Source organism: Cylas formicarius, unplaced genomic scaffold (assembly GCF_029955315.1).
Source record: "Cylas formicarius isolate icCylForm1 unplaced genomic scaffold, icCylForm1.1 PGA_scaffold_3__17_contigs__length_32017465, whole genome shotgun sequence".
NCBI lineage: Eukaryota > Metazoa > Arthropoda > Insecta > Coleoptera > Brentidae > Cylas > Cylas formicarius.
The window spans coordinates 3,985,747-3,998,510 of record NW_026844326.1 but is presented as its reverse complement, the minus strand read 5'-3'; the positions used below and the strand labels follow the sequence as shown (position 1 = coordinate 3,998,510).

Below are 12,764 nucleotides of genomic sequence, written 5' to 3'. Positions count from 1 at the left end.
ATTTTTGTAGGTTAAAATTAAATGTCTGAAGAAGATCTTGAAGGCCGAAACGTCACAAAAAATAAAATGTAACAAGTAACGGAAACTTATTTTAATTTCACTAAAAAAGGACCAAAAAAAACCCAAGAACCATTTCTTAAGTATATATATATATATATATATATATATATATATATATATATATATATATATATATATATATATATATATATATATATATTCTCACGTATTGATTCACGGATGGAAAAATGTGATGACACTATACTCCGGGATATCATCCGTTCGCTCGTTGAACTCCGACTGGAATCCTGCATCCCACTGGATTCCTGCAAATCCTGCATCCGACTGGAATCCTGCAGACGTTTCGCCAAAATCTCACTTGGCATCTTCAATGCTCGCGCTCCGAAAACACTTCGAACACTGTTATATATATATATATATATATATATATATATATATATATATATATATATATATATATATATATATATATATATATATATATATATATATATATATATATATATATATATATATATATATATATATATATATATATAAGTGTTGATGATTTCAGGCGGATCACTAAACTCTTCAACACCCGGAAGGTCCTATACCACACCTTCTAAATGAATGAAGAGAGGAACCTCCACGTCGTTCTGCAAGGCATCCCCGAGCGGATCAAGATCATCAGGATGACCCCGGTGATCGAGAACAAGAAGGTCCCGATGGCGATGGTCCTGGCCATCCTCCCCCGGGAAAACAGGTCCATCTACAAGGTGGAAAAATTTATGAAACTCTACATCAAGGTAGAACCCTTGAGACAGAGAAACGAAGTCACGCACTGTCAGTTTTTCGGGCACAACCAATCCCGATGTACAGCCCCACCCAAATGTGTGAAATGCGGCGACAGTCAGAGTACAGAGGACTGTAAGAAGACCCGGAACACACCAGGATGCTGCGCGAGCTGTCGGGGCGAGCATACGGCCAATGCCAGATGCTGTCAACGCGGCAAGAGCCGCGAGAGCCCGCGTCGCCGGCCTCTCGTACGCAGGCGTCGCGACGCCGGCCGCGGCCCCAGCCCAGCCTACCCTGCCCACCCCCCCGACGATACCTGACGCAGTTCAGTCGACACCGGCAATGTCGTTTCCGTTACCCCCCCGGACTATCGAATGCCGTGTTCCAGCAGATGGTCCAAACCATCACCCAGGAATGCCTAACGAATTGGGCAGCCAGATCCCCGCCCCAGTTTGCCGATCAAGCCACAGCGCATGGCCAATAGGACCAGCAAACCTGATACATTATCAGTGATGTCATGGAACGCTCCGTCAAGGGCAAGGTCCTGGACCTTACATAAACCCTACAGGACCAGGAAGTGGACATCGCCCTCCTTCGCGGACTGGTCCACAGAGAATAGTCTCCGCCTGCTCCAGGCCGAATCAACAATTCGGTCTCGAAGTCCGCCGCTGGGGCACACTACGACAAATCAGCAGCGCAGAGCCTAGTAGAGTCTCTCAACGTCACCCTGATCTCAGCCGCTGAACCGACGCACTATCAAGTATCAAGCCCACGGCAGACCCACCAATCTGGACCATTTCCTACTTTAGAACATGGGAAGGGACCACCAAATTCAGGCGCTGCACGAGCTCCACTCGGACCATCTCCCAAACCTGGTGAGCTTCGAACGGTCATCGGCCGACGGAGCTAAAAAGGTGCAGCAAATACACAAACTGGGCCAAGTTTCAAGAAGGTCTAGAAACACGGGCCCAATCCCGAGGATTGAGCCCCACCGCGACTTGGAGGAGGCGACTACTAAACTCCACAGGGAAATTGGGAGAGACAGTGGACCAAGCCACAACGTCCAAACCCGAGCCCCAGTATTCGCAACGTCTTCCCTCCGATCTGAAGGCCCTCACCAGGCTCAGGAATCAAACCTTCATGAGAGCCAGAGCGACCCTCGACTCAAAAATCAAGAGGGAGGCAAACCGCCTTTCTCGACAAGCGAAAGAGAAGCTCTACAGACTAAAACAAGATCGATGGGTCCAGAAGATCAACGAAGACGACAAGACGCCCTGGAACATGGCCAGAAGGCTGTCCAAACGATGCAGGGCAAAGATCCCCCCCATCACCGCCCCGACAGGAATCGCCACCACCCCAGCAGATAAAGCGGAAGTTTTCGCGTACTCGCTGGAATCACAGTCCCGCGAAAACCCCCGAGCCACTCCACAGCCGACGGCAGACCGGGCCGTCCTCCAATACAATTGGGAAAGTTCCATTTTTGATAGTATTCTTTTGCTATGTTCAAAAAAATAGTTTGGTCTGGAATACGCATATGAATTGGCTGTAGCGTTTGCCATAGAACTGTTATTGTTTTCCTTATTTTTGCCACAGTGGAACAACCTATCCGAAAAGTAAATGAGAAGGACTTAAATGACGATCTAGTGGCTAGAAACCTAGAAAAAAAAGTTATTATAGTTACAGGATGACCGATTGAAATAGAAACATTCCCATATAATGTTTGTTTTCTTCCGATATTCTTCCACATGTTGTGAAAACAAAATATGTCATGAAAGCTCTTTTCCTACGATTGTTCAAAAAGTTATTATTTTTTGCACTGTGCATTAACTCACAAATCGCAATTTTATGTTGTATGCTGTATAAATGTTTTTTTAACTTTTAGGCGACCGAGTAAGGAATAAGTGGAAAAATATTCGTGATACTTTTCGTCGAGAATTGCAAAAAAATCCTCGCCCATCTGGCGATCCCGGAGGGAAGAAACTGAAATCTTCATGGCCATTTTTTGAACAATTTTTATTTTTACGTGATCAGTTTACTGCACGCCCTTCCACTGGCAATTGGTCCCAAAATCAAGATGAATATGATGATGAGGCATCTCAACCAGATCAACCATCAGAAGATAACGAGAACATATCAGTCACATGTGAACCATTTTCTCCCAGCACATCCCATGAGCGTCGAAATCTCGAAGTTCTTCTGTTACGTCATTTACAGATGATCGGTCTCGTGATCGACAAATTAATGACCATTTCGGGCAATAGTTGACAAATTTCGAGAAAATTAACGATGAAAACGTAGCCTTTATAGTTTGTTGCCGCATGTCAAAAAACTTTCCACAAGAAATAAAATGTTGCTAGGGATGCAAATACAATCATTCGTTTTTAATTTTGTTTATTCAGAAGATATTCGGACACCTACACCACTAGTTCCTACACCAAATACATCGGGTAATTCTACACCAAAGCAACCAGAGCTAGCATTATCGCAAAGACAATCATATTGTGATTTATCTGGAAATATGACTTGTACCCAGTATTATGAAAATTTTGGAAGTCTCTAGAATAACCACTTCATTTATTTTGTATTTAGTTTGTACTCAAGAATTAGATCTCAGTTTAGGATAAATATCTTATTTATAATTTGTCTAAGTAATTAATTTTGGAACTTGCCTCAGTGTTATTATTAAACGCTCTGTGGCTCTTATAGGAGTGAGATTGAAATTGGTCCAGTTCTCTATTAACTGATCATTTATCAGGGTTAAAATATAATCAAAAGTGGCTCTTCCATTCTGACATATCCGTAAAATCTTGTGCGGTGTTGCCGCAACTTTTCGTAAAGAGTACGAAATTCTCCACACTCTCTTCGATTTTAAAAAATTTCGTGTACACCTCAACTTCTTGTTCTTTGTTGATTACGAAGATACTAAATTTTAGCGGCACTACTGTCTAGAAGTTTTATCGCTGAAAACATTTTAATTTCACAATAAACAAATGAAAATAATATATTATGCAGGTATTCTGCTATTCCTCGAAGCTCTACTATGTTTCGGCACCTCGAGGGTTGCTCGACGCGATGTCGCCCTGCTTGCTCGCCGCTATCCTCATCGCGCCACTATGTTCTTAGCCTAAGAACCGTTTGACACGGGACTTAAATTAAGTACTGAAAAGTAGTTTGGGGAAATATTTTATAAAATATTGTATACAAGAAATATAGTTGTATGTCACAATACATGATTTAAAGTAGTAAATTTAGTACAAGTGCATGCGCAGATCGCATGTTGAAAAGGACGATGGATGTTAAAAAATGTTTTATTGTCGTTGCGGTTAATTAATTTCTTTCTGATAAATATAAATGGAAAGAGAAAAAATGTTGTTATTATTAGTGTTCTTTCGTTAATATTAACTCTAAAAAAGAGGAACCGGAATCGTGGAAATAATAATATAAAAAGAAAGAGAAACTGGCAAAGGAAATGGATCGGTAGAAGGGCCGAAGGAAAAGGCATTTTAGCTATGTTAAATGAAGAGTTGCTTCATGAAGCTCCTTTATCATACAAAAACTTTCTAAGAATGCTGAATTTGGTGGAACGTCATATAAAAAAACAAGATACGTTTATGCGTGACTGTGTATCTGCTAGAAGCAAGTAAGTACACAATATATGTATAAACATTTCATTAGTTATCATTGCTAATAAAAATTTACCAATAAATTGTCTTAATTACAGACTTGAAACAACACTGCGCTTTGTAGCAACAGGCGAATCTTATTGATCTTTGATGTATAGCACACGTGTTCACGAATCAACCACATCCAGATTTGTAACAGAAGTCGTTCTTAAAACAGAATATTTAAGTGTAAGTACCAATATACAGGGTGTTTCCACATTCAGTACCTAGCTATATTTTATATGCCAATTTTATAAAATTTTAGTACTAAATTTTCAAACGACCTGTATAATAAAAAAAAATGTGCAATCAGATCACACATCTATTACATGGTAAAGTACCTACGTTTTCTGTTTTTGTAGACACCAGATCGAAAGGACTGGTTGCATATAGCCGAAGAATTTGACGCATTATGGCAGTTTCCTGCATATAAAATTTAGAGCACCTATTTCAGCAGGCGATGGCAGATGCTGCCTGGACGAGTGTTGGATATGTGATTGTAGCGGGCGATGCTTTCCCACTTTCCATAAGAGTTATGAAACCTTTTCCTTGTCGAGGGTTAACATATCAACAAAAAATTTGAACTACAGACTTTCTATTATAATTCTCGTCGAATTATAGAAAGTACATTTGGAATTCTAGGTAATAGATTCAGAATTCTTTTGAATCCCATTAATTTAAATACACAAAAAGTTGAAATAATTACTTTAACATGTGTCGTTCTTCATAATTACCTGGCTACAGAAAACTGATAAAATTACACAGAGATATCTCAAAATGAAATTTTAGCAAATTTATTAGAAAAGATTCCACAACAAGGAAGTAACAGAAGTGTGGTGTCTGCACAATTGATACGGGAGGAATTTAAAAATTATTTTAATAGTTCAGGGAGTGTGGAATGGCAGGATAATATGATACGCTTCAGTTCTGAATGAATTTGGTCAAGTGCACTATTTCTAGCATGTTTATTTTTGTATTCTGTACTTTTCACTGCATATAAACAAGGGTGTTCCTTGCTCTATAAGCATTTTTACCTGCTGCTGAGACCACGACATAATTTCATAACTACACATCAACACGATATTTGAAAATTAACTATTTGAATTAAACCAAAGCTCGCAAAATCACAGCTAAACAAACATAACCTCATTAATAAAACAATCGGAATTAGGAAATGAGCATGTTCAGTCAATTTTATGCAAGAATTTAGGACGTGTTCTATTTTATTGTATGCAATTTGACTAAAAATGCGCGCGCAACCAATTGGTCAAACGGTTCTAAGGCGCATAAAACTTCACTTCAGTTTGGATCGGTCCGCTGCGGTGAGAGGGTGTTTTGTTATGGTCTAATTTATCGAGTGGCTTGTTTGGTTTCTAAAATCTGTGATCGGTGGCCATTTTGGAGGATGCATTTTGAAACATGTAAGTTGCTAAGAGTTCCTTGTTGTGTTTATTTTATATTAATATGCCTTTAAGTTAATTTTAAAGGCTAGTCATTTGTAGTAACTAAAATTAAATAAAAATACGAAAATAAAAAAAATATATATTTTGTCCGCCGGACCGGCGGTCACCGGCACAGAGGCGTGTTTTATATTTTTTTTTACAGATATCATGAAAGACCAGTCAGGCCCGTCAAAGAAACGAAAGTTTGGCAACTGAAATAAGAAAAAACAATCTGATGAGGAACTGGCAGCTCTCTTGGAGAAGTCAGATATCGAGGCGGACCTCTTCGAAAACAATAGCGAGGATGACCCCAACTACGAAACAAAGCGACAATGGTGAGTCCGAGGAAGAATTATTTTCTACTATAAATTCTCCAACTCCTTCTCGTCCTCCCACTCCTACACCAGATACCACAGATCTTCAAGCGCCTTCAGCAATTCCGGCCAACTACTGAAGTTGTGATAAAATTCCAATAGAGAAAATTCTGTCAGGTTTACTTGTAGATATTAACTCCGAAGAACCTATTGACTATTTTAATATTTAACGAATTTTTTGATTTGTTATGTAAGCGAGCAAATGATCATGCTATTGATCTCATCGGAATAAGGATTAACCGCGAATCGCTTCGTGGGTTGATGTCACTCAAAACGAAAAGAAAGTTTTTCTGGGTAAACTTTTCACAAGGGAACAATCAAAATAAACAGAATGAATGACTACTGGAAAAGGCACCATCTGTTCAACTTCAACGTTTTTTTCAACTTTTATGAGCCGGAATGGGTTTTTATTAATATTAAGATGTTTGCGGTTTGAAGATACAGTGAAGAATCACGGACTCGGTTAGGAAAAATAATGCCCTTGATAAATTTTTATAATGATACAACGATAACAATTTATTATCCATCCAGAGAATTGTTCTTTGACGAATCTATGGTTCTATGGCGGGGCCGTTTGCGAGTTCCTTAATATATAAAAGGCAAAAGACACAAGTTTCAAATAAAGTTGTACGTCTTATGCGAACCTGACGGAACCGCTCTTAAAATGCTGGTTCTGCAGATTTAGGGTTATCTGGGAAAGGCCATATCGAAAGTTATTCTCTTATGAAAGAAAAAATTGACAATTATTTATGTATAACTTTTACAATAGAGTAAATCTAACCCAGAAATTGCTACGGAGAAAGACATGACAGGAACCTTGCGTATTAACAGAAAAGGCAATCCTAAAGCAGTCGTTACAAAGAAACTGTCAAAAGGCGAACTAGTGGTACAGTACAATTCGCAAGGAATATATGGACGTGGAATCAAAACTATACTCTAAGCCGAGGGTATGCCTGATTTCGTGTAATAGCACGGTATACAAACTCGTTTCTGGTGCGGGCGCAGGAACATCCACCTCAAAATACCAGTTCTCGTCTTTATCCAAATAAATTTCCACACACTTTTGATTTGTGTTGGGGAAAATGCGTGACCCAAAACTTGACCTTTTCCGTCAAATTTATCGGTGATTAGAATCAGAATATCGGGCTTCATGTAATTGTAAGCGAATTCTAAATAGGAAACGAAACTCCAAATTTTGAAAACTTGGTTGGCGATCGAAACCTTAGCCCAGGTGCAGAGGCTTGAACATACCAATTTAAAGTCGTTTTGTTCCATACCGCATTGGCGGTTGTGAAAGCATTTTCTTCTATTCCGCAGCGGGGGCTTTTTATTAACGTCATGGTCTCAGTATTTAGAGTACCGTCCATTGGTAGATTGTCATGTCATAATATATAATTTCGTGAAAATCTGAACTTTTAGGTCTTATTTATTTTTATAAATGGATTTTCATAAAGTAAAAGCCACCTCAGTTCAATCCGTGACAATGACATGGAACGCCCCCGCTTTTTCACCAAACTTCGCGTCTTTCGCTTTTACTCGCTCCCACGCTTTTCCAACTCTTTATCCGCTTTGTGACGCTCCCCGAGCGATTGGTGTTGAGAATAAGCAACGTCGTGTTCCTTACACGCCGCGTCCAAAGGATTCACGCTGCTATCGCCGCGACTAAGCAGTTTTTTTAATTTTGTCCCCGGTCCGCAAAATTGGTAACTTTATTTATCAGGCACTTCAGGATGCGAAGTATAACATACTAGTTTCGATTTACAAAGAGTTTTACAAATACCATGTTCAGAAGTACCGCCTCTGCATTACAGCCGCAAACTTTGCGCATATAACTTAACCGTGTAAAAGCTAGCCTCACCAAAGAGAGGCCTTATCTTTGGTCTAAAACAGAAGGTCAACGAGGAGGTAATGAAATAGTTACATCGTTACTGAAATGCGCAGCGAACAAAACCGCAACTAATACATAGCTGCCCTTTTTTATTTATCGCTCAAGTTTTACCTATAGGAATTATAACACATAACTTTTTAGAAAAAGGACATTCACACATGGAAGCAGATTCAATGCATACTGCAACAGAACGCCCCAAGAGTTAGAAAAGTAGCACGATCCAAGTGAAGAAAAAATAAAATTTCAAGTGCTTATAATGTTCATCAGCTGACGTACAGGGTGCGACAGCATAACTTCCTTTTTTTAAATGCGCGCCATTCAGTTAGTTGATGTCATAGTGGGGCGCTAGTGGTCTCGTTCAAGAGGGGGTACTGTAAAGTTTTGTCCCGACACGGTTCAGTCGCCATCATGCGTTGGAATAGTGAGGAGCGTGCCTTTGCCGTTGAGGCCTACTTTTCAAGCGGTTCGGTTGTTGCAACACAGCGTGCATTTCGGAATCGCTTTAATTTAGCCCCGTTGGCTCCCGTCCCAGACCGCAAATCAATTGTTACATGGGTCACTACATTCAGACAAACTGCAAGTGCGACAAAACGAAGAACTGGAGTCCCTCGGCCCGTTAGATCACATGAGAACATTGAAGCAGTGAGAGCTTCAATGTTGCGATCACCACGGCGTTCTGCGCGCAAACACGCATCTGCCCTTGGACTATCCGATTGTTCTGTGAGAAGAATTCTTCGTGATGATCTTCATTTTCATCCCTATAAGATGGCGATAGTGCAGGAACTTACAGAACGTGACTTCAATTCTCGGATGAACGCGTGTGAGCTTCTTCTTGATGTCGTTCCCGAGGGTGCTATTGTTTTTTTTAGCGATGAAGCCCATTTTCATTTATGTGGGTCGGTTAACAAACAAAACATGCGCTACTGGGCTGACACCAACCCTCGACAATTGCATCAAAGGCCTTTGCATTCACCCAAAGTCACAGTGTGGTGTGCAATTTCCTACGCTGGAATTATTGGTCCCTGGTTTTTTGAGGAAAATGAGGTTACAGTGACAGTGAATTCGGACCGGTATGTAAACATGCTACAGAATTTTTTTTTCTCACGGCTAGAAGAGTTGGATTTGGGGGACACTTGGTTCCAACAAGACGGTGCAACAGCACACACTTCAAGAGCATCGATGGCTGTTTTGAGGGAACACTTTCCAGAGCGCCTTATCTCAATTAGAGGCGATTTGGAATGGCCGGCACGCTCTCCCGATCTGTCCCCTTGTGATTTTTTTCTATCGGGTTTTTTGAAATCCCTGGTTTATGTGAACCGTCCAAGAACCCTACAAGATTTGAAGACCAACATCGAAGAAGAAATTGCCAACATAACACCAGCTATGCTAACAAGAGTCATGACAAACGCCAGATATCGGTTTACGCAATGTATGGAGAATGAGGGACGTCACCTAACAGATTTGATCTTCAAAACAATGTAAATAAAAACTTTAGACATGTACCTACATTATAAAAAATAAATAAAGATTTTCCGATGCATACAATAGTTTTTATTGAGTTTTGAAAAAAGGAAGTTATGCTGCCGCACCCTGTACAATGATTTTATCAATCTTAAAGAACTCAGCAAATCAACATTAAAAAATACGATTCGAGACGAAAGTGGTTAAAGAGTAGAATGGCTGAAGATCAAGATCATATGAAAAAGGAACAAAAAATTTAATATTGTTCAGGTACAAGTACGATGAAGAATACAAAGTTCTAAATGTAAGAGTAGTAGACCCAGTAGTACGCCGAAAAAATCAGATTTAAAAGTGCTACTCAGAAGCATTGCCAATATCCAAAAACAAAAAGGATGACTTAGTTAAACTTTGCCGAACTGGAGTTATTCCCAATGAGTATCATTGAACCTGCACAAGACGAAAGCAGTGATGATGAAGTATAATGTTGGGATTATTTTAATGCTACTTAATTTTTCTTATTAGTAATTATTATTTAATAATTTGTTATAATCGTGAATATGTTATTTAAATACTTAATAAATGTTAGATGAACAAATTGATCTTAATTCTCTTCGTATAGGAAAATAATAGGTGTAGTTATATTATGACTAATAAAACAATACAATTTTTTTTTATTATAGTAGTAGATTAACAAAAACCTACTTTCAATATGTACTAAAACAAACTTGAAATAATTGATTTTATATTCATGAGAAAGTGACCTAGTCCAAATTTCTTTCAAATAGAAAAATAATAATAGGTATATGATTATAATAAAACAATACTTAAGTTATTTTGACTATTGCAGTAGATTAACCAAAACCTATTCAATATGTATTTCCACTAAAATAAACTTACAAGAAATAATTGAATTTTATAGTTGTTCATAAATCTTCAAATATTAATAGCTTAAAACTGTTAATATTGAACTAAATTTTAATTGAATTAAATTTTACATACACTATCTTTTATGACATAAGATGCTATTACTTTAGTGTTTACCGTAGTTTCTGTTTGACCGGTGCAAATGTCTTATGTATCTGACTCAATAGACGAATTTGAAGCCTATTTTAGGGTGCGCAGTCCTAGTCCAGTTCCAGCAACATTCAATGAAACCCCCATAGTAGTACCGAAACAAACTGGTAGCAGGAACTTTACCAATCCGACGCGAATAACGACAAACAACCAAAATTACAACTAACGGCAAACGATCAACCACCCACCAACAGAACATCGACGCAATTGCAGAGTGATCTTCTGCTCGCTGCTCGTACAGGTCATTATATGCTCATGATAAGGGACCAACTAAAGACACGTATTTAAAAACATGAACGTAAGCTGTGTTTAAAATTGGAATTCAATTCAATTACGCACGCTATATTTCGAATTTTTTTTGGACCTCTGATCATTCAAGATGTGCACATTCACCGGGACATTTAATGATTTGTGTTTTTAAGTATGTAACATCCAGCAAACAACTGCTGATATGAAAGAAAAAGCTGGTTTACAATAAAATTTTACATAAAAATTTTTTGAACCTGTTTTGCGCTTGATTTCTCACCGAAAACCGAACAAATATATTGTTTCGAACTGTTTTGTGGGTTGATTTTTCGTCAAAACGGTACAAACTTTGACTATTTTTCATCGTGGAAGGGCAAAAACCTTCGATCAAACAAAATGTCTACGCCTACGTCTACTGTTACTCTTACGGACTCGCAATTCCAAGAACTCCTCAATCGTCTCGCTTCCAACAATGGGTCACTACCTTAAAATCCTACAGTCAACGCTGAAACAGACATTTTTCCAAATGTAGCTCGCGTTTAAGAGCTCGTGGGACGCGGAAGTTAAAGCATTCATTGACGTGTACAAAGACTGTACCGATATTTCAAACGAAAATGCTCTAAAAGGGTTGCCAATGCTCTTAGACGGTTTTGCTGCCACTTGGTACCAGGGAGTTAAGTCAACCTTGGCAAACATGGCCAGAGGCTATCGATTTGCTGCGATCAATCTTCGGTCTGGTTAAACCTGCGTATCTTGGATATCTCGAACTGTTTACGCATGGGCAGAACCCGAAGACAAAGACAGTTGGCATTAATGGAGGAGCATTCTGTTTACTGATGAGTCGAGATTTAGCCTGCGATTTCCGTAAGAGGGGATGGAGAAGACCACATTTTGCAGAATGTACATTCAGCACTACCACTCATAGCGCAGACTGGAATTTCTCCGAAGACACCCACAGGGACGTGCATCAATTTCACAAGAATTTTAATTTTGTCGAATAAGATCTGATGTATAGTTTTAAGATAGTCTTTGCCAACTGCTTATGAGTTTATTTGTCTTAATGCTCTTTCATGTTCTTCTACCCCAGTTAATATTTTTCGTTCTGATTCCCCAATGTATTCTTTGCCGCACATCCATGAAATGCTGTAAACTCCTGGGGTCCCAAACAGATTTTTTCTTTGATGGATCGAAGATGTTGAGAGATTTATGGACGTCTGATAAACGTTATATTTCTTTGACACTTTTCAGCTTGTAATGGAACGCTTAATATATCTAATGTGAAAATTATTTGAAAGAAAAGCAGATGGTTTTCATTTTGGGTTTAGTGATTGATAGTTTCATGACTCTGTAAACAAGTAACAGTATATAACAGGTACAGAGCAGAATGCAAATCAGTTTCAATTATCTCTGAAGAAGGCAACAAGATGATTGACGAAACATCAGCAAATAGCAGAAGTGTTTCTAAATGAAATTATAATGAAGCTCTTCGATAAAGGCATAAAGACGTTTCTATATTCCCAAACATAACACAAATTTGCACAAAACCAATAGATGAAGGTCTTATCCATGCTTTAATAGTATCTTCCGTTTCGGTTATGTCAAGTCTAAGACGTTTACCGGCTAAAACTAGTGGTCTAGTCGAAATATCGACAATAATATGAGGAGGAACTTCAAACGCTAAAAGCTATTCAAATGATAGTGGTGGTGATTTGTAATACGCTTCAATCTAAATCATATTAATTTTTCAAAATTCAAGAATTGTAATTGGGGAAAATGAACCACTCTGCGGCATCGATAGCCCCTTAATATATTATTGATC

At 38.7% G+C, this 12,764-nt stretch overlaps 2 protein-coding genes across 2 annotated transcripts in view; one reads left to right on the top strand and one right to left on the bottom strand.

Annotated features, from left to right (window-relative positions):
• The window catches only part of LOC132700134 (uncharacterized), a 51,587-nt gene that overhangs the window by 18,023 nt on the left and 20,800 nt on the right, over positions 1 to 12,764 (bottom strand). The window lies entirely within an intron of this gene.
• LOC132699900 (uncharacterized) lies at positions 8,889 to 9,698 on the top strand. Its single transcript, XM_060666880.1, has 2 exons — positions 8,889 to 8,982; positions 9,034 to 9,698. Exons 1-2 carry the CDS (start codon positions 8,930 to 8,932, stop codon positions 9,644 to 9,646), a joined length of 666 nt encoding a protein of 221 aa, XP_060522863.1. The 5' UTR covers positions 8,889 to 8,929; the 3' UTR covers positions 9,647 to 9,698.